At 36.3% G+C, this 22,911-nt stretch overlaps 1 protein-coding gene across 1 annotated transcript in view; it reads right to left on the reverse strand.

Annotated features, from left to right (window-relative positions):
- The window catches only part of ZBTB41 (zinc finger and BTB domain containing 41), a 49,814-nt gene that overhangs the window by 16,222 nt on the left and 10,681 nt on the right, over positions 1-22,911 (reverse strand). The window contains exons 3-10 of the mRNA XM_058533736.1: positions 22,412-22,619; positions 21,612-21,681; positions 19,734-19,881; positions 15,080-15,209; positions 10,121-10,216; positions 8,610-8,721; positions 7,057-7,157; positions 1,732-1,820 (exon numbers count right to left, since the gene is read on the reverse strand). Of these exons, the coding sequence (XP_058389719.1) occupies positions 1,732-1,820; positions 7,057-7,157; positions 8,610-8,721; positions 10,121-10,216; positions 15,080-15,209; positions 19,734-19,881; positions 21,612-21,681; positions 22,412-22,619 (954 nt within the window). The remainder of the gene's footprint in view (positions 1-1,731; positions 1,821-7,056; positions 7,158-8,609; positions 8,722-10,120; positions 10,217-15,079; positions 15,210-19,733; positions 19,882-21,611; positions 21,682-22,411; positions 22,620-22,911) is intronic.

Raw genomic sequence — 22,911 nt, forward strand, 5'->3', positions numbered from 1 at the left:
TTTGGCCAGTACATGTTAATACCTCATTCTCTAGAAGGTGAAATAATAAGTTGACATTCTGGTGAATCTATTTCCAGTCGTTATTATGAAGAACTCCTCAGAATACTTACAACTCTGAGTGCACAGATATAAAATTGAGTTCCTGCACCTATAAATCTCAGGAATGGACTTGGGAATATGGTGACCATCTTGGACTTGGAACAGACATTCGGTGAAATCCCGTCTGAGTAGCCTGCTGATGGTTTTAGATCAGGAGCTGGCAAACTATAGCCCAAAAGCCACTGACAGCCTCTTGCCTGTTACTGTAAATCAAGTTTTATTGGAATGCACCACATTCATTTGTTTACACGTTGTCTATGGCCGCTTTCATGCTACAACAGTAGAGCTGAGTGGTTGTGATAGAGACTGTCTGGCCCACAAAGCCTTAAATATTTACTATCTAGTCCTTTACAAAAAAAGTTTGCTGACCCCTGCTTTAGATGATTTCTCCCTCTCACTTCACAACCGCAATAATCTTTGTCTCATTCTATAATAGAGCTCATTTCCTCAATTTTCAATGGGCAGAGAGACTTGTCTCTGATTCCAATTAACTGTGAGGTATCCAGAGATGAAAATTCCACAGTCATTGGTCATCAACTACTTACTATAAACCAGTTTTCAAAAACCTTGATGCAATTACAAAGCCAGCCTTTATTAAGTTTCTCCTTTAGAATAATTCCTGCAGTTTTACAATCCTTAAATCCTCAATGGTCTCGAATTAACTTTCTGTAAGTTCACCATCTCTTTCAAGTCATGAGTTTATTAGGCTTATCACTTATAACTAATGTGGAAGATAGCATTAATATAGTTTCCTCATTTGACACTCATATTTATGTACCCTCGAATTCTGACTCTTTCATTCGTAGGGAGGTCTAATTTTGTTTTTAATAGAAGCACTGTATCAGTAATAAATTCTTTACTGCAATTTTTTGCTACTGAAATTGCCCAAATCCAGGTATTTCCCATTCTGATATTCATGAAATCAATTATTTTCCTCTTCCAGAACAACAGCCTGACAAAATCAAAACTAAAAATAAAACAAAGCAGCCATAAATGGGTTTCATTCTTAAAAAGAAAGCTTTAAAAATTGTTAATTAATATGGGAAGTCAAATAAGGACCATGACAACATATAGCAAAGACTCCAACATAGTTTATATTTCAAAATACGGTAGTATTGCCAAAAGGAAAAAAGAAAGATTTATAAAATGACTACCTCTGGAAAGCTGCTGAAGCAAATTATTCTGCCATAACTACCTATAAATCACAACTGACTATGTTTAAAGGAAAACTATACAATGGTAACTTGGTGACCAAGACAACGGTCATGTTTGAGGTCATATTTGAATTACTCTGTCAAAAGAGAAGAAGAAACTCTTCAGAGAGTTATATAGATATAGAAGAACCATAAACAACCAGAAACGGGAAAAATGAGAGCTAAGAGTTGAGTAAATTCCCTATGGAAAAAAATTTCCCCCAATTCTACAAAATGATATTCAAAAGTACTGAAGCTTATATAATAGAGAATAGAAGACCAGAATATTGCTCATTCACGACATCAATTTTCACATAATGAGTAAAAATCTTAATAGGGAAAAAACAAAACAATTTAACCAAGAACAAAAAGTTTAAATGGCCATATTTTACTCCTGAATAATTACACAAATATATATAAACTATTCATTAAGTTTTACCTGAATGTGTCCGAAAATGCATTTCCAGACTTGATTTGCCTTTAAAAATTTTCTTACAAACATCACATTGATGAAAAGTTGCTTTATATCTAAGAAAATAAAAAGATTTAAGTTTTTCAATATAATTTTAACAAATAAGATAAGGAAAATAAGTTATAACTTCATTTACAACTTTATATATAATTCTCATGTTAAAGCATAGAACACTGAAGGAACAAGGAAATACTTTAAGTATCAACCTTACCTCTGGATCCTTCTCCTCCAGTTATAGTCAACAAACAAATCTATACAAAGAGGTCCTTAGATTTTCAACTTTAAACTACTTTTAAGCTTTAAATAAATCATTGAACTTTACCATCATTATAATTTGCTATTAAAAAACACCAAAGGGGGCCAGCCCCGTGGCTTAGCGGTTAAGTGCGTGTGCTCCGCTACTGGCGGCCCAGGTTCAGATTCTGGGTGCACACTGACGCACTGCTTCTCCGGCCATGCTGAGGCTGCGTCCCACATACAGCAACTAGAAGGATGTGCAACTATGACATACAACTATCTACTGGGGCTTTGGGGAAAATAAAGGAGGAGGATTGGCAATAGATGTTAGCTCAGAGCCGGTCTTCTTCAGCAAAAAGAGGAGGATTAGCATGGATGTTAGCTCAGGGCTGATCTTCCTCACGAAAAAAAAAAAAAACACCAAAGGGAAAATTATAGGGACAGAAAAAAATCAATGATAGGCTCAAGGGGGAAAAAAAGGGTTATGACAAAAAAGCGTGGTGGAAATTTGGGGAGTGATAGAACTATTCCATATCTTGACTGTTGTAATGATTATGTAAATGGCTGCATGCATTTGTCAAAACGTAGAACTGTACACTAAAGAGTGAATTTCTCTGTATGTAAATTACACCTTAATTAAATTGAAAAAAAAATAGATCTGAGGCTGAATGAAAAGATGCTGCAGCAATCTCAAAATGTGCATCCATCCAAAGGGTGACACTGCTGTCCTTGGTTCACTTTATAACAAATAAATATTACAAACTGGTACTTAAAATAAACTTTAGACCTAAGTAAAACAGAATGAGATACCAGTCCTTCATTTTTATTACAGATTAATAGACATAAAAAGCTATAAATTACTCAAAAGTTAACTTGTAAGCAGCAAAGTGTAGTGTCTAAGAGTACGTGTTTGTGAGTTTAGTGATCCTAAACTCAAAATTTAATTGTGAGGATTAAGATACTTGTAAAATGATTAGCATTTAAGTGGTAGTTCTTAGGAAAGCCATATCATCTCACCTTGCAAGCAATTTATGTCTAATGAGTACATGGCAAAATAATTAAACCAAACACAGGCTACTATAATGTTCTATAAGACAGTTTGCTCTTAACATATCTACTGAGTTTTACTGGAATGTTGGCATGTTGTTACCAATATCAAATAGCAATAGTACGCCTAAGGTTTCAAATGCCATTCACACCTGTCACTTCATCCAACTCAACACTTACAAAATAGCTGCAAAGACACCATGCAAGGCCCTGTCTTCTAGGAACTTACTTCTACATGTTGAAACAGACATTTAAAAAGATAATTTGGATTTAAGTAACTGGGAGTGACATTGATAAACTTAGCAAAACACTCATAACCAGTAAGCTTGGTTTGTCTTATTCCATTCAAATCCATGGTAAATATAGAGATACAAATAGCGTCACCATAGGCCCACAGAGAAAGAAAGAGTGGTACTCAACTGGGGCAATTTTGCCCCTCATAGGACGTTTAGCAATGCCTTAAGACATTTTTGGTTTTCACAGCTGGGGGTAGGTAAGTGCTACTGCCATCTAGTGGGTAGAGGCCAGGGATGCTGACAAACATCCTACAGAGCACAGGACAGCCCCCCACAACAATCATCCAGCCCAAAATGTCAGTAGTGCTGTGGCTAAGAAATCTTGGTCTATACTATGGACAGAGTGATGTTTTGAACACAGATATCTCAAAACACTTTGACTGTTTCACAGTGGACGTAGGATAAAGATAAAATTTACAAGGACCTGCATGGTACACACCATTCTCACATGGATGCTAAAGAGTATAGATTTTCAGGGCAGGAGTGATAAACAGTTCCAAATGAAGCCGAGATGCCCAGTATGAAAAGGACTTAAAAATATCTATTGGATTTGGCAATAAGGAACTCATACTGATAGCAATTTGAGAGGTACAGTACGGTCAGAGGTCATAGTGCAACAGCTTGCAATAGTGAATGGAAAGTGAAGAAGTGGATACTGAAGTGGAGTCACCATTTTACAAAGTTTAGAAGGAAGAAGAAACATTAGAACACACTTGGCGGAAGGAGGGGTGCTAATGCTCATCACGCTGCACATTCGCTCCCTGGATCATCTGCTTCTACATCCTCACATAGGGATCTGTGTCCACAGCCCTGACTTCACTCCTGGGATTTAGACTACTGTCTACCCATCCAATTTTGTTTCAGGTTGTACTGAGCAACTCCAAGTCAACACACACCGAACAATTCATTATCTCCCACTATGAACTCAGACCATCTTCTACAGTCTCTATCTCAGTGGCTGCTATCAACCACCTGCTTGAAAACAGGAATTCCTTGAAAACAGGAATCATCCATGACTGCTCCCATTCCCTCAATAAAGGCCTAAATAGTTTTCAAATAAGTATCCTCTGCTGTTCATTACTAACACTACTCCCGAGTTTAGGCCCTCACCAGTTTTTTCCTAGGTTATAACAGCCTTCTAACTGGTTGATTTACTTGCCTCCAGATTTATCCACCACAAATCCAGCCTCCATACATCAATAAGAGTGATCTACCTAAAATAAAAATCCAACAGTTACCCCTTCTTGTTCAAAATCTTCAATGGCTTTTTATCACATAGTATTAAGTACTAGTTCCATAAAATGATACATATGGCTCCATATTCTAGATCCAACATTAGCCAGCCCTTGTAGAAAGTGGAGCCTATGGGTTCTGGTTCTATAATTATCTAGGCCAGCAGATAGGTCCACAGGCCCTTGTGGGGGGAAGGGGATCCCAAAACTCTTTCATAGAGTCTACAGGATCAAAATTATTTTCAAAAGTAACACTGTAATATTATTTGCCTTTCTCACTATGTTAACATTTATACTAACGACAGAACAGTGGGTAAAATGCTGGTACTTCAGCTCTAAACAAGGTAGTGGTACCAAAATGTACTAATGGTCCTTGTATTCTTTACTACCATGCACTCACAGAAAGAAAAAAAATGTGATGAAGCAGTAAGGTTACCAATTTTATTAAATTTCAACCTTTCAGATGGTGGACTTTTTAATATTCTCTGTGATGAATTGGGAAGCACACACAAAGCACTTCCACTGTGTACCAAAGTGCAATGGTCGTCTCAAAGAAAAGCACCTGGAAGACAGCTGTGAGCTGAAGTTGCCACCTTCCTCATGGAATGCCATTTTACTTGGCAGAACGAAAGACGAACTATAGTTACAGACTTGGGTATTTGGCAGACATTTTCTTGAAATTTAAATGAAGTAAGCCTGTCACTTCAAGGCAAAAAATTGACACTATTTGTTATCAATGATAAAATTTGAGCTTTCAAACTAATATAAGAATTTTGGAAACCTTGCATCTACCCCTGTGATCTTGACAGCTTCCCAATACTCCTTTCTGAGAGATTGGAGGCATTATTAACAAATGTGATTTGTTGATCCTGTCCTGTGAAATGTGCTAACATTTGGAAAATCTGCATAACTCAGTGAACCCATATTTTCCAAATAACAAATGCATGATATTACAATATTATGCATAGGTAAAAAATCCATTCAAAGTGCAAGACAGACCAACAGATTGAATGTAACGGGGTATGAAAATTTCATTAATCTTGTTTCAGATTCCACCTACAGTTGTTTAGTTGTCCACTAAACAACTAAACTTGTTTAGTTGTGGAGTAGTAGCAAAGCATAATATCCACATCTATCTAGGAAGGCTATCATCATTCTCCTCCTTTTACCAACTACATATCTGAGTGAGGCCAGATTCTCTTCACTTACTTGAAACAAAATAACACATGAAAGCAGATATGACAATCCAGCTGTCTTCCATTAAGCCATTAAAGAGATTTACAAAAATGTAAAACAATGACACTCTTTTAATATTTGCTTTGTAAAGTAGCTATTTTTCACAAAATTGCTATTAAGGTTAGTGTGTGATGAGTGTATTATTATTTTTAAATGAATTAATAAGTACTTAATCTTTTCTCATTTTAATTTCTAATATGATTTATATAACTTAAATAATACTATAATTTTTATATTATATTATAATTTATCTAAACAAAAGCTCCTGAGGTACTGAATAATTTTTAAGGGCATAAAGGGGTTGAGAAAAAGAGGGACAGAATCTCTGGAGCGAGTGAGTCTGCAGTTCTAAGTCTATTTCCACCCATTCACACAATGTGTTGAAGTTCTTATTCCTTTTCTCTGCAGGATCATGCATATCTTTATATTACAGCACTCAGCAGTGTTGCTAGCATCTAATGATGCAAGAGTTCAATGACCACAATGAATACATTGATTCAACGAGAGCATCAATGAACAAAATCAATGAAAGAAACAATAAACCAAAACATGAAAATGTAAAAAATGAATAAAAATCAGCACTTCCTACTCTTCTTTATTTACTATATTTATATATACCGTGTACATTTTGTTGATCAGGCTCAGTACTATTAAACTAAGTTTCTTGGCACCTTAGACCAGGTCTATTACTTAGCATTTGCTCCAAATACCTAATCCAAGAACATGAATTCTTTGAACATTTTATACTCAACAACTAATCTCAATTAAACTTGGATATCTAAATTGTATTTAAAAAGCTGACATTTAGGACAGCACATGCCTCCTTCAAATAAACTACCATTTTAAATGCTTAGTGTGATTAGAAAGATATTTCAATTCTGACTACAAGCGTTTCCCAACAATTGCTGTCTTATTAAGTATAACATATAGGCAGCATGTTTATATTTAGCTCTCAAAGAGCCACAACAACCAAAGATAAACAAAATCCCCAAAGAATGACAAGATTTTATACTAGTCACTAACTTCAACGTCTACCACCTCCTAGCCTTTGAATCAACTGAAAACAAGTGGGAAAAATATGCTTCACTCAATTCCTTTAGGTCTGTAGAGAAGCCCAGGAAGCTAGGGAAAGAGAGCTGGTTAACCCATCCTCAATTACACAAAATCAACTATGAGACAAGCTATAACTTTCTTCCAACATTATCCAATGTGGTAATTATGAGAAACTTGGCTGTTTCACTTACTTTTGCCACACTTTCTCTCCAAGGTGTACGCTTTTGTAATGAACAGTGAGATGATCCCTACGACCAAAACATTTCCCACATTCTTCACACTGATGAGCCTTCTCACCTTAAAGACCCAAATATTTTGATTATAATATGCATTTCAGTTTTTCTGCCCCAGAAACAAATTATCAAACAGTAAGATAACATGGTGAGAAATGTACCAGAAAAGTAAAGCCACCCTTTATTCTGGGCTATTCGCTTTATGTTCCTTATTCAGATGTCTTTCTTCAATCAATCTATGATTATTTTCATGGATGTGAATCCTTCTCCCCACTTGGAGAAGGAATCAGTAGCCTTTTGTTGTAGACTTCAAATTTTACCTTCCAACATAACAGAGCAAGATAAATGAAATTACTTCAAAACTCAAGATGTTTTTAGGAATATAACAGTCTGGATATCAAACACCTCAAATGAACATACACTGAATCAAGATGAGGCTGTCTTACTGTTTATAAAAAGAACCTGAACGTTTTCAAATCTTTGTACTTTACTTTTAAAAGATTTTTCATCTGTGGGGATTGCTTACATTTGTAATGAGCCAAAATACAAATACAAAGGAAAATTCTAGATGAGTCCAAGTTCTCATCTCTATTCTTATATACAATTACAAAGGCTTGGCCTTTGAAAACCACTGTCTCAACTTAATATCAGTGTGCAATTAGACCATGTGACCTCTAGAATTAGGAATGTGGACTTCTCCTCCTAAAAATGCCTAATTCCAGTGAAAAAGTCATCAGACCTTCAGCATTTCTTAAAAGTGGTGATACCAACTGCAACCTGCCTCACTGGGGTCATTTAAGAAAGTAATTACACCTGTCGCATACTTTCTATTTAAATTACATTTATAATAACAATCACCTGTTCTACTGTGCTCATAGAGATGGCTCTTTCCCATTATTGTGCTCATTATTTTGCTCATAGAGTTGACTCTCTTAGCACTTCCTGAACATCAGTCTGAGAGGAAAATATGAAAGAAATCCCCAGAATATAAAAATTATAAATACAGTATAAAGATCTGAAATTGATCAGGATTATTAAGGTACTCTTTTCCAAAGATAGGGTTTTAAAAATTCACTATTACATAAACTTTAACACACAATTATAATAATTTCTCTTCAAACATCTAAGTTTTGCTAACTTCTTTCAAATCCAATCAAAATGAGAAATATTATCTTGGCTTCTCCCATTAGAGAAGTGCCAATAGCAATTACTGCACATATTTACATAATATGCAAAAATGCAAATTTTGAGAATTTGATGAAAACAAACTTTAAAATATAGTTTGTAGTCAAACTGGGCAACCAAATGATTAAAATTACAGCGAACAAAAACATATCATAGAATTATGTCCCTTTCAGATGCTTTTTAGAAAAGGTTTTTAGAACCAGCATTACAAAGGGGTGACCAACATATACCAAATTATTACAATTACAACCAACATAAACATGATGTAGTCTGCCCTTTCCAGGTGCTTTTTAGAAGGATTTTGGAAAAATCATTATAAACTACACCTCACCTGAATGTATTTTTTTGTGCTTTGTGAGGTGGTCATGACGAATAAATGTTTTCCCACATTCGTCACACTCGTATCTTTTATCATCATGATGTACTCGTAAGTGGAGTCTATAAAGAAAAACAATTGAAGGCCATTGAAACTGGTGCCACAGAAGGAAAAACCTTGGTTAACTCAAAATAATGGAAACTGGACTGTTTCCTCAACCACCTCACACACTATCTGCTCCATTCCTGTGACTGTCAGAGTCCTTCCCACTCTTACTACCTGACTCCAGGGTTCCTACTCACCTCTTTCAAAAAAGCACTTCAACACGTGCACATGCTCACACTACTTCCGGATGGTATTCCTTCCCGACGTTTTAGATCCTAAACCTGCTTTCACCGAACCTACCAAACGTCTAGGGTCGTTATCTGTCTGAATGGCGAAGTCTCAGGGACAGCAAAAGTAGGAGTGAATCCGCAGGAATTACAATCAGACCAACGGGGTAAGTGTTCAAGTGACTTAAACACACGATGATAGCAAATGATACAGCAAATTTGGGATTTCTCCTATTCTGGACAACTGAACCACTTATAAACTGATAGTTGAGAATCTAGTACATTTTATAAGTAATTGACTTGCTGATAATTAACCTTTTACTACTTTTCTTCACACTAACCACACAAAATGTGGCTCATATTATAGTCACTCAAAGACAGATTATAAAAGGTTTAAATTATTAAAATCCATTTAATCTGAAATATTTTTATGCCCACAACCCTCCATCTATATATATCCTAGTGAAATGAATAGCTTTCCCTTTCCAGTTGCCAGACAGGTGCTGATTCTACCACAACTAAAACCAGGAAACTGGCTGGACTACATCTTAGGGGGAAGCAATCTGAAGAACTAAATAATAAATGAAAGTAAAAATTAAAGCCTTAAGATTAAAATTCTTAAGAGCATTAAAAATTAAAATCGTATGCATAGCTCACAGTAGATAGTCATCTATTATTTATTCAGAAAAAGACAACTTTTCACAAACTGCAAGTGTGGTCAGAGATTCAGCTATAAAAATAATTATGTAAGTTACAACTAACGCACAGAAGACTTTCTAAAATTGAGAATCCCGGAGTATTCAATTTTGCCATATTTTCATACCAAAACATTCTTTGATAAACAAGAGTGAAGAAATACACTACGTTTAGAACACCAGAGTTTTAATGAATGTTGATTCAAAAAAACGTAATGAAATAAATATTTAAATGACGAAGACTTAGTAAAGCTTTCAGCAAACTTGGTGACGAGGAAATATTTAATAATAGTTTATACCACAGAATGAAGACAATATTAAAGTGGTAATGTAGGGGAGAGTCTATACAGTGAAGTTTTTTGCACAACTTTGCTTATCATAAGTGCTAAGAAATGTTTTAATTCAACAAACAACTAATGCAATGATAATAAAATAGAATTAAAATAGATATAATTTTATCTCAGTTAAAACAGGGAAAAAATGGCTTGACTTACCTGTATGAGCTTCCATGACGAAAACTTTGCCCACAAATACTACAAAGATGAGGCTTTTCTCCGCTATGGATTCTCAAATGTTCTTTCAAAGTAGTTCTGTGTTAAAAAATATATATTTAGCTAAAGATTTTTTAATGCCAATGTATATATTAAACACAGATTTCCAGAAAACTTGCTAGAAAGGTGTTCAAGCTAACAGACACTATGGCAACTGTTCCCTTTCTCCTGCAGTATTTTTGCTCTTTATTGGATTAGTCTCACCAGATAATTCTATTATTATTATTATTAACAAGCATAATATTATTAATAAGCATATGTCTCTCTCCTTAAAAAAACAAAAAAATTTAACCCCCACCTCCTTTGCCATTGGTTTGCTCAAAGACTTAACTATATAGGGGCTGGCCTGGTGGCGTAGCGGTTAAGTCCGCGTGCTCCACTTTGGCCCGGGATTCACAGGTTCAGATCCCGGGCGCAGACCGACACACAGCTTGTCAAGCCATGCTGTGGCAGCATCCCATATAAAGTAGAGGAAGATGGGCGTGGATGTTAGCCCAGGGCCAATGTTCCCCAGCAAAAAGAGGAAGATTGGCAACGGATGTTAGCTCAGGGCTGATCTTCTTCACACACAAAAAAAGATTTAACTATATAGCTTAAGCAAAATTTCAAGAAATACAAATGAAAAATGCTCAATTGTCACTACTGAATTAGGTAAAACTGATGTGAATTTTAGTGAAGAAAGTTTAATAATATATAAGGAATCCAGTTTTTCAGTACTATTCCTTTCAAATATGTGCTCAATACTTATTAAAAGAATGTTCTAAGGCAAAGAAAACTTTACAGGTACTTGTAATTTCCAGGGGGAAAAGGGGAAACCATAGAAAGGATATGACCACGCTGTTCCTAAGTCCTCCAGCCCTCCTGACCCTGGATGGGCCACTGTGTAACCACTGCTGCTCCACACATATTACTAGAAGTTCCTATAGTTCTAACATTCAGAGATTTCCCACAGATGCAAAGTGCTGAGTGAGGATGGACAAAGTTATTTTGGGGGGAAAGAAAGTAAAATGCAATGTGCAGGCTTCTGACTGTCACTACCACTTGGTTTTGATTTCAGTCCCGTATCTAGTGAGCTTTAGTAAAGGCTGAATCTGCCAGTAGATGGTGCTCTTCTACAAGGCCCTCCAACACTTGACAAGCGAGCCTGCAGATAACATCCAGCTTTGTGGAAAACATCCCTAAATCTACTCCTAGGCCCCTACCTATTAAGTAACTCAAAGTAAAAAGATGGAAAGGTTGTTTTGGTTCTTGGTTTGTGTGCTTGTTGTTTTTACAGAAAGACTTTTAAGACGAAAAAAGAATTTATAATGCATAAAATAAACTTTATAACTTATCAATCTGTAAATGTGTTTTCATATAGATATAGCATACTAAGTTTCCTATTCTGCCATCATATCTATCTGTTATTTCAAGAAAGTGGCATTCCTAACTTTTTTAAATGATGGAACTTTTATATACTGAAGAGTAATAAATTTATACATACTGTTTAAAGAATAATATTCGACACATATGCAGGAAAAGATACAGAACGTTCTATACCTTAGAACGCCTCACATGCTCCTCGATCTCAACCTCCCTCGCTTAGAAATAACCATTTATGTCAACCATTCCCTTTCTTTTTCATTTGTTCTACTACCTATGTAGTAAATGGCACCAAACAATATATCGTACGTTTTTAAAAAACTGAGTAGCAAGCACAGACCTATCAATATTGTCACTACTGGACAAAGAGCCCACAAAAGAATATGCACAGGTCTCTGCATCAAAGTCTGGCTGTAGCTTCCCTGAGTGTCAGCGAGAGCCCTTTCCAGCATGTCAGTGGGTAAAGTCATGAATAAATACTGGAAAACACAGGGTCCCTCACAATCAGAGCATCTGACAAGCTAGAGGGGACCAGGCACTGGAAGTCTGGCAGAAATATGGTCACGGTGAGCAGGCTGCTGTATATATTTTGCTCCTGAGCTTCCCACGACCTACTCTAATTCTCATGGATAGATCAAAAAGAACACTTCTGTGAAATGAAATGAACATCCTCAGTTAAATCGAGCAGCAAGGCTTAAAGATAAGAGTAGGAACCTCATTAGCATATACGTACTATACGTAGCCGAGTACAGGTAAGAATCTGGGTCAGGGAGGGGGAAACCGGAAGTTGCTACTCAATGGGTATGAAGTTTCAGTTATGTAAGATGAGTAAGTTCTCGAGATCTGCTGTACAACATTACGCCTATAGTTAACAACACTCTATTGTGCACTTAATACTCTATGTGTTAAGAGGGTAGTTCTCGTGTTAAATGTTCTTACCACAGGAAAAAAAAAAAGATTTTGGGTCAGACCTATTCTAGCATTCTGTCCCTGTTAAAAGAGGAAACACGCCAGCAGAGATCTTAGCAATGACAACCTTCAACATGTCATGGGTCACTCCTCCTACTAGTGTGGACTGACTACCCATGACATACATATGTTGCATATCTGACACCTTGAGATCTTTTCATTCATCATCCTCCTGTGAATTCCCTTTGTCTATTTCCTGTATTACAATTCCTATTTCCTGTAGCCTTTGTCTTCTTCTTCATCAGTTTACTTTCTCATTCTGCTGAAGCACACCCTTTTAGTTGCTTCATGAAAAAGAGTACATTAGAGGCTTTTTTTTTTTTTTTGATGAAGAAGACTGGACCTAAGCTAACATCTGATGCCAATCTCCCTCTTTTTGCTTGAGGAAGATGGTCCCCAAGCTAACATCTGCGCCAATCTTCCTCCACTTTGTATATGGGATGCCACCACAGCATGGCTTGATGAGCAGTGTGTAGGTCCACACCCGGGATCCAAACCTGTGAACCCCCAGCCGCTGAAGTGGAGCACGCGCACTTAACCACTTGCCAGAGGGCCGGCCCCAAAGGCTAATTTTTTGACCTCATGAAAAATGTCTTTATTATCCTCAGACTTGATTGTTAGTTTGACTAACAACAGAATTCTAGGTTGGAAATTATTTTCTTTCAGAATTTTGAAGGTACAACTACACCATCTTACTCCTAGTGTTGCTGTTCTGAGAGAGAAGTCCAAGTAATTCTAATTCTTAATTCAGTGTATGTGACTTTTTTCCCTAGAAAAAATAGAAGCATGTAGAAGCTTCTCTTTGTGCCCAGGGTTCTGAAGGATCATAGTGATGCACCTTGCAGTAGGTTTATTTTCATCTGATGTCCCAAACATTTGATGGGTCATTTCTGTCTGGCAACTCGTGTCTTTTAATTCTGGGAAATCACCTTGAATTATTTCAATGATGATTTTTTTCCCTTCCATTTTCTCTTTCCTTCTTTCTGGACCCCTTGCTTGGTTCTCTAATGTTCTAATCTTTATTTTACATTTCTGTATCTTTTTGCTCTACTTTTTGAAGATTCCCTCAACTTTGCCCTCCAATCCTTCCATCAAGGTCTTTACTTTGTCTGTCATGCTTTGTATTTCTGGGAGCTCTGATTTGTTATGTGACTCTTTTATACAGAGACTCTGTTCTTATATAGTGAGTCTGTTCTTGTTTAAAGGATTCTATAGCTTCTACTGGGGATATTAATAATAATTATTTACTTCTTTTTTTGATGTTTTCTTCTTCCTGCATAATCTGTTTCCTTCATGTTTTGTTTGTGCTGGAAACACCATTCTGTGTCTTTTAATTCTTCACCATCTGCACATGATTAAATATGACAGACTTCAAAGTGGATGGGAAGGTCAAAGGCATGGGTGGGCCTCAATGACCCTGCTTCACTTAAGGTGAGCTGGGTGTACTATTTGTTGGTGATTATATTTGCCCTTTGGTTAATCAAGTTTTTGAGGAATTGTTTTCTAATCTGCTGCCTGGAGAGTAAAATCTAAAAGCCAAGATCTCAGCAGAGATAAAGGCGGGGGGCTCATTGCTTCCAGCATTCAGAATGCATTCCATCCTATAGCAACACGGTGTATGCTGGTCCAGACATCTGCCGGAGTGGGAGATGGGTAGGTGCCCAGCAGCAACGGCCTGTGTGGGTGGTGGGAGGGAATCCAGTGATCTAACTTCTCAAATAGTTTCTCCTCTAGTGCTCCTTGTTCTGCCTCTCCTTCACCCCAGTTCCCCAGGTATCTGATATGGCCAGTCACTATACCTTTTGTGGTTTCTGTGATGTGAACTAGGTTCTCAATTTCTCCATTGCCAATTTGGAATGTGTCTTTCTTATATCTGCTAGCCAGTTACCACTGATCCATCTGCTTTCTAGCTTCCAAACCTGTGCCGCTCTTGTCACTTTTCTGTTCCCCTGTCTCTGTAGCTTACTATCTTTTAAATAAATAAATAACCTTTAATGTATTTCTAGTGAGGTTCAGAAACAGATAAAATGATAGCTATGTTAAATTCACCATCAAAACCTGCAAATCTTGACTTCATATCTTCTTCAATAATATTTTATATCATTTCTTTTATCCTTAAATTTCAAATTAAAGCATAATTCAAGTATCCTGTGTCTTGTGCTACCCTAATCCTTATAAACTATATTTGTTCAGGGGCCAGCCCCGTGGCTTAGCGGTTAAGTGCGTGCGCTCCGCTACTGGCGGCCCAGGTTCGGATCCCGGGCACGCACCGACGTACCGCTTCTCTGGCCATGCTGAGGCCACGTCCCACATACAGCAACTAGAAGGATGTGCAACTATGACATACAACTAACCACTGGGGCTTTGGGGGGAAAAAAAAAAAAGGAGCAGGATTGGCAATAGATGTTAGCTCAGAGCCGGTCTTCCTCAGCAAAAAGAGGAGGATTAGCACGGATGTTAGCTCAAGGCTGATCTTCCTCAAAAAAAAAAATAAAAAAAAATAAACTATATTTGTTGATTACTTCCACATACAGTACCAAGATTTTTCTGGGTGTATAGATAATTCCTCACCTTTCTCGTACTGATTTTCCACAGATAAAGCAAGTCCATTTTCTCTTTCCACCATGGGTACATTCTATATGGCGTTTCAAATTTCCAGTGTCATTAAACTGGCGACCACATATATCACATGGAAAAGGACCTAAAAAGGAAAGAATAGTGTGCATTTAAAGTTTAAAGAGAAGAGACTAAGTTAAATTTAGTAGCTATGTTATAAATTCATACCTACCACCGTTAGTGCATACATCGTAATACAATGCAATTATTTATTTACAGTTTTCTCTTCCCTTCTAGATTGTTTATTCCTGGAAGGCAGGTTACAGTCATCTTTATATTCCTAGGGCCACATATAAGACCTGGCATCTAATATAATAAATGCTGAATAAGCTAACGGGTTAATAAATTGAAATTCTCAATTCTGAGTTTGAAATCAGACTGAAACAAAGTAGAAAATGTTACATACCAAATTTCTGGAAAAAGGAGGTAATGAGAAACTTTGGAAGAATAAACAGAGGACTTAAGAGAGTTCATAGTTTGGAGATGTACTGTTGTTCCTTATAACCACAAATCTGAATGATGTTGACCAGACTGAAAACACTGGCATATTTCTGTTCAGTCTTACATTAAACCCAGATTCCTCACAGTAATGTTGACATCAGCAGGATTCCAAATTTCACCATGATTTTACCAAATAAATGACTGGAGAGAAGACAGAGTTCTACTGAATGGAAAACTAAAAGGAAGACGAAGGATGTGTGAAAAAGAAATCAGTAGATACAGTTCAAGGAAGCTGTGTATTTGGAAGAAGATGTCTCAGAATTAGGAAAAATAAACTGAAGAAGGAATTCTAATGAAGAATTAATCACAATAGCACAATGGAAAGAAAATGGCATTTGAACACTGGAATTCAGAAATATAAGCAAAATTATTCCTAGCCACAATAGTTTTGGGGGAGTTTCAACATGTTTTTGCACATTAGAAATGAGAGACAACCTCAAATGTTTACTGTATTTTTTTTTTTGCACTGAAGAAAATTAGCCCTGAGCTAACATCTGTTGACAATCTCCCCCTTTTTTTGCTTGAGGAAGATCAGCCCTGAGCTAACATCTGTGCCAATCTTCCTCTACTTTGTATGCGGGTCACCGCCACAGCACGGCTGACGAGTGGTGTAGGTCTGTGTCAAGGATCCGAACCCACAAACCTGGGCCGCTGAGGCAGAGCATGCCAAATTTAAACACTACGTCACAGGGCCGGCCCCTATATTATCTCTAACATATTTAAAATCTCTAATATTTCATCTTCCTTGGGATCTGAGTCATTTATTCATTTATTAACTCATTCAACAACTATTTATTGATTCTTAATTCACATATAGCACTGGGTTAAGTAAAGTACTAAGAAAAATCCCCCTACCTGCTTTTACATTCCTCCCCCATAAAAAAGGCTCCAAGAACTTGGGAAAAGAGAGTCAGCATTTACACAATTGAAAATAAATAGATGAAGCAAATAAAAGTGCCAAGATGTGCATATTACGAGAAGTGTGTGTTAGGTGAAGAGTGAGAGATCTACCTGTAAAACTTTATTATAAAGTAACAACTGTAGGTATCACTGAAGACTCCAGCTGGGTGAAGGAAGAAAGGAGCATTCTCTTTCATGTTGTTACTTATAAGGGTTCTTCAAAGAAAATACCAACTACAGGTTTTTTCCTGTAGTGGATATCCAATTTTGCATGCAGCTAAACCTCTTTGAACTTTTATTTATGAAGCTAAGCTGGGAACTTAAACTAAAGCTGATTTTCATGCCAACTCTCTAGACAGGACAGAATTAGAAGATCTGACGTTTTAAAGCCAAACTGTAACTTTTACACTCATAAATAGAGATATATTAAAAATTCTTCTCCCATAACTGTTCAGATTGAATTTCTCAGATATCGCTCCCTCTGATTTATAGAATATATAATCCTAATGTAGGCAGTACGAGCGTGGCTTTGAATAACCTAAAGCAGTAATTCTCAGGTGTGTGGCATCTGGACCATCAGTACCAGCATCCCCTGGAAACTTGTTAGAAATGCAAATTCTTGGGCCACGCCCCACACTTGAACCACTTATCTAAAGTATATAGTGATTCCAGGAAACAGAAGCATAGAAATCAGATGCAAAGGATGTTAAGTGTATATCTATACACATACATACTCAAAGCAGTATCCTATTTGGTGGATTCTTTTCATAAATAATGATGGCCAAAAATGCAAAGCTACTGCTTTACTTCACAAACCATATTTCTCAAAGCTTTGAAAATATTAATGCTTATAATAGCATAAACAGTAACACATTCAGAGAAAGAGAAAGCAAAGCAAACTGGCCCTGCTCTGCACTTGGCTCTTGACAGGTATTACCTCGTTTCAGCCTCACGACGACACCTGTGAGGCAAGTATCAAGGCTGTTTCATTAATGAGGAAGCTGGAGCTCTGTGAGGCTGCACCAGCTCACACAGTAAGCAGCTAGGTCAGATCTGGAAAACAAGCCTGGATATAAAGTCTTCTAACGTCCACTTCTACATCATGCCACACCTATTAAACTTTTCTTCTAGTAAAGGCCAACCTAACCTAGTAAATGTCACCTTTCATTAAAAATTATACAGATTAACTAATCATTTGTAAAATATCTGTGCGGGCACAGCATTATAATGTAATGACTTATCTACTAGTTTGATTACCCACTGGACTGTAATTTAATTTGGCAGGAATAGTGTCCCTGGATCCTAACATAGAGCTGATCATATAGTTGGCAGTTGTTAAATAAATATTTACTACTTTGAATGTTGAATGTACTTCCCTTGGGTATTTTCCTCAGTAAACTTTAGTTAGCAGGTCAGCTAAACCTTATTACCTAGCATTTCTGGAAAACCTCTTCTTATTGATACCCTGCAGCATGACAGAAAAATAATCTTCTAACAAATCATAAAAGTCTTCTAGTTCAACCACATTTTCAGGATCGCTCTCTTCAACAATGCTAACCGCTGATCAGTTCAGCATCTGCTTGGATACTTTGAGAGGAAAGCAACTATTGTGTAAGACAAGTCATTTCAATTTGTAAGTTCCAATACTTTTAAAAAAATTTCTAAATTGAAACTAAACCTATATTTTAGAATTTCCAATCAATGTCCTTACAATGTCGCTTTATTTACTAAAATAGCTATGTATTTAATAAAAGTTGAAATAGAAAATCAGAAGCAGAAAAAGGAAGTGGAAGCAAATATGTTAACCATAAAAATTCTTAGATTTTGCTATGATGTTTCTACAAGGTGGGACAAAAAAAGATTACCTATGGTTTTCATTTCAAAAAGGAAGAAGCCCACCAATTCCCCAATAGAAACTGTTTTTTCTGGAACTAATGTCTAAAGAAATTTCTCACATGCAACATGCAGTCATAAACATGTCTCCAACTACACTTCTGCTAATTGTACAACCTGTTTCCATATGATGGCATCTTAGAAATGCTGATGAAATACTAACCCTATCAATTTAAAATCAGTGAGACAATTACCTCCCTAATTCTGAACAATACACTTTTATTAAGATAGTTTAAAACTACAGTGGTTTTTGGGGCCGGCCCGGTGGCGCAAGCGGTTAAGTGCGCGCGCTCCGCTGCGGCGGCCCGGGGTTCGCTGGTTCGGATCCCGGGCGCGCACCGACGCACTGCTTGGTAAGCCATGCTGTGGCGGCGTCCCATATAAAGTGGAGGAAGATAGGCACCGATGTTAGCCCAGGGCCGTCTTCCTCAGCGAAAAAAGAGGAGGATTGGCGGATGTTAGCTCAGGGCTGATCTCCTCACAAAAAAAAAAAAAAAAAAAAAAAAAAAAAAAAAAAAAAAAAAACTACAGTGGTTTTTGTAGTCATCTGACATTATTGGTTCAGACTGTGCCTAAAAAGCTTCTGCTATTAAGCCCCTCTGTCAAATGAGGAGTTTGGATTCTGTAGTATTTTTCAGTTCTGCAAACCCCAATGACTAAAAGTCAGATCATTCCCATGTTTACCACTTTGTATTTATTCTTAATTAACTTTATTTGTTTTAAGCTTTTGTACAGCACAGAGGGGTTTTTTTTACATTTTCATTTTCTGCTATATTAAAACCCCTGCCAGCTTTAGGTCATCTACAACTTTCGTAAGCATGAAGTATATATTTTCATCCAAATTGTCAATAAAAACACTGAATAGGACAGGACCAAGGCCTCTACTTGGGATGACAAGAATTAATTATTGGGATTAACTGTCATAAATGCATCTAAATGTACTACCATCTAGAACACAAGTCTCCATCTTGGCCATAAGCTAAAAGCAGGGGAATTCATCAAATACAATACTGAATTCCAAATATACTAAGTTTATTGCACTCCCTGAAAAATGAGTTTTTTCCAAAACAAGACTGCTTTATCCTAAGCACTAACAAACCTACCCAACAATCATCTGTGAATAAACACAGTTTATGACCACGGACACAGCTGCCACCAAAAAATAAACAAACACATTTACTTATCTCCAGGAACTCTGGCAAATCCAGTACTCCCCCTGATTTACACGACTTCCTTCTCCTAAGTGGTTCGACAGCAGCATGATGTGATAACCAATAATGGCTATGACTGCCTTTAGAAAGAGTAATTTGCTTACCCAGATGGAACTTTTCTTGATGCTTTAACCATGCAAATCGTGATTTGAAATGTTCTTCACAATAGGTACACTTAAAAGGTTTATCTTGAGAATGTAGAATCATGTGTTCCTCCAAGTGTGGTCTTCGAGTAAAAGATTTCTTACAAATCTAAACGAAAATGCACATAAATGTAAGGGAACCTGCATTAAAAATTAAAATACAAAGCTCATTACGAAAAATAAACACATAAATTCAAGCAGTTAAAGAGAAATTTCTCCCAACAGAAAACTTACCAAAAGTATAATCAAATTCCAATTGTGCAGAAAAAATGCCTTGGAGGAATTAGAGTAACGAATTATTTAAATTAGTACTAAAGGTAGTTGAATTTCAACTCCTTACATTTCTAATAGGATAATTTCTAAGATTAGAGAGTAATCTTACTACCTTAATTCTAGTCCACATTTCTAAATCTATTAAGTTTATATTTTAAATCACTTATATGTCATGAATAAAAGGTGTTATCATTATTGCCATATATTTGATTAGGAACAGAAGTAAGAAACCACAGAAAAATCATTTTAAAATTTATCTCTTGAAGTGGTCAGAAGGAAGAGACACAACTTTTTAAAGAAATTTGGCAGACGTCAGATTTAAAAAGATGCAGAGGCTGCTCTAATAACAACAATAATAATAATATAGCAGGTACTATATACCAGGCATAATACTAAGTAATTCATGGATTATTTTACTTAATTCTCACAATAATCCTATGAGGTTTCTCACAATAATCCTATGAGGTAGATATAATTATCATCACTTTACAGCTGAGGATGATCAAACTTAGTAAGAGAAGAAACCAACTCATGCAGATCCAAATAATTAATAATTAACTTCAATTCCTAGAAGCTAAAATCAGAGAAATGGCAAGAATTTTGCTGTGTATATAAACTGAAGCCTGGGTGTAAGACAAAATGACAGCTGGTGACTATTTTAAACAATATTTAACTAAATAATTAAAAAGTCCATTATAAAGTGTGGTAGAATAAAGGTATCTACAAATCCTTTGCAACTCCTACCACTGAAAAATGGAGACTGATTCCCCTCCCCTTAAACTGCCCTGGCTGTAGTGACTTGTTTGACCAACAGAATGTGTTGGAAGTGGTGCTCTGGGACTTCTGAGGCTGCGCCATAAAAAGCCTTATAGTTTTGACCTAGGCTTCGTGGAACACGCACTCACTCTTGGAGTCTAGTTGCCATGCTAGAAGGAAGCTCAAGTAGCCTCAGGGAGAGACCAAAGTGGATAAGAATCAAGGGCCCCAGCCATCTGTCCTCACTGAGCTCCTAGTTGTCGGCCAACACCATGTTGCCGGCCATGTGAGTGAGCCACTTTAAAAGGGAGCCAAACCAGACCAGATCAGACCATCCATCAGCTGAAAACAACTGAGTGACTTCAGCTGAAACCATGTGGAACAGAAGAATTACCCATCAAAGCACTGCCCCCAATTTAGATTACTGATCCACAAAATTGTGAGATAAAATAAAATGGTTGTTTAAGGCCACTAAGTTTTGAGGTGGTTTGAATGTAGCAAAAGATAACCAGGACTGGAGGAAAAAGTCTAACATTTTATACTCTGTGCAACAGTAATATCACAGTTTATATACAACTATAAATACATGGTATAGTGATTACAATAAAAATAAAAAGTAGGATTTCTATTTCTCACGTCCATAATCTAAAAACTAACTATACCAGGCTTAATTTACAAAAATATCAGGATAACTTTGTATAAATCTAGAAGTGAGATAAGCTAAGTTTATATTACTTTAAAATCTAATTATTTTCCCAAAGGTAATATTACATTTATTTTGGCTTTCTATTACAAATTAAAAGCTCTTACATCACATTTCCAACTTTCACTCTTAGTCTTCTTAATGGAAATAAATTCTTGTGCATTTTCAGGATGAAATCTGTAAGAGAAAAATAAAAACATTATTAGAAAAAGATTATATTAGTTAAGTCAATATTCCATATGATCTGTTGACAGTGATTACAAGAATCAGTCACGGATTCCTTTCTTAAAGAAACAGGCACATGTGAGTACTTTAAGAATATAGGTATCATTATCATTTTAATAAATTAACGTGTATGCCTAAATTTATGCAGAAATAGTCAAAGAAAAGTCTAATATTTTACATACATTCAGGAACCTAGCTATTCACAGATAATCACTCTTCAAAGGAATTCACTTGATTTTTTTTAGTCCAGAGTTCAGTAAATTTAATTTCTTAGAGTTAAATATGCAAACAGTACTAAATATTCTTTCTCTCACAAATTTTTATACACTACAGACAAAGTTGAGCATGTGGAATGAGGTTCCTAGAGTTCTAAAACCATATATTTTGAAAACACACTTGCCAAAACCCAAAACAGAATAGGATAACCAAAATGCTCTATCTTAAATTTCTATAGTATAGACTATAGATCTTGTTTCAGCATCAAAAAATTTTATCTCAATAGCATTAATAAAAAATATGAATGAACTAACGTTTGCTGCTCTTTTCTTAATAAATTTGTAGTCTGTAAAACGTTAAGCAATGACAGAATTGGAGAGAAGCACTCCATAGATGTTTTTAGCTTACTACATATTTAAATCAGAAGGCACAATAAAGTATATTACGGAAGCAAGATAATACTTGCCTCTTAACATGCTTGGCTAAAGTCTTCTTGCTTGCATGAAGTTTATTACAATAAGGGCACTTGTGCTCCTTCTTATGAAATTCTGTTTCATTACTGTGCTTCTTTCTGTGAACAGTTAGGTTAGACTTTGTCGAATAGCGCTGGTGACAAATATCACACTCAAAGGGCTTCTCACCTGTGTGAACACGTGTGTGGCTCTCATATTTCCCTATAAAAAGAGAAATTAAAATTAAATTTGGTACATTTACCACATAGTGATTGCAATTTGACAGTGGAATAAAAACTCAGGATTAATAGGATATTTAATACCCATACCCACATCCATACCCAAAACTAGAAAAAAGTTTACCTAAATGTCTATCTCTGATAAACCTCAAAGACTTACTGCTTTGAGCATACTGCTCAAAGTATACCTTTCCTTGAAAACTTGGGTCATTTTAAAAAACCAATTATTCATGTTTACACATTTTAAAAACCAAGAGTTTTAAGAAATTTGCTTA

This window comes from Diceros bicornis, chromosome 38, assembly GCF_020826845.1.
Source record: "Diceros bicornis minor isolate mBicDic1 chromosome 38, mDicBic1.mat.cur, whole genome shotgun sequence".
In the NCBI taxonomy this organism is placed as follows: Eukaryota; Metazoa; Chordata; class Mammalia; order Perissodactyla; family Rhinocerotidae; genus Diceros; species Diceros bicornis.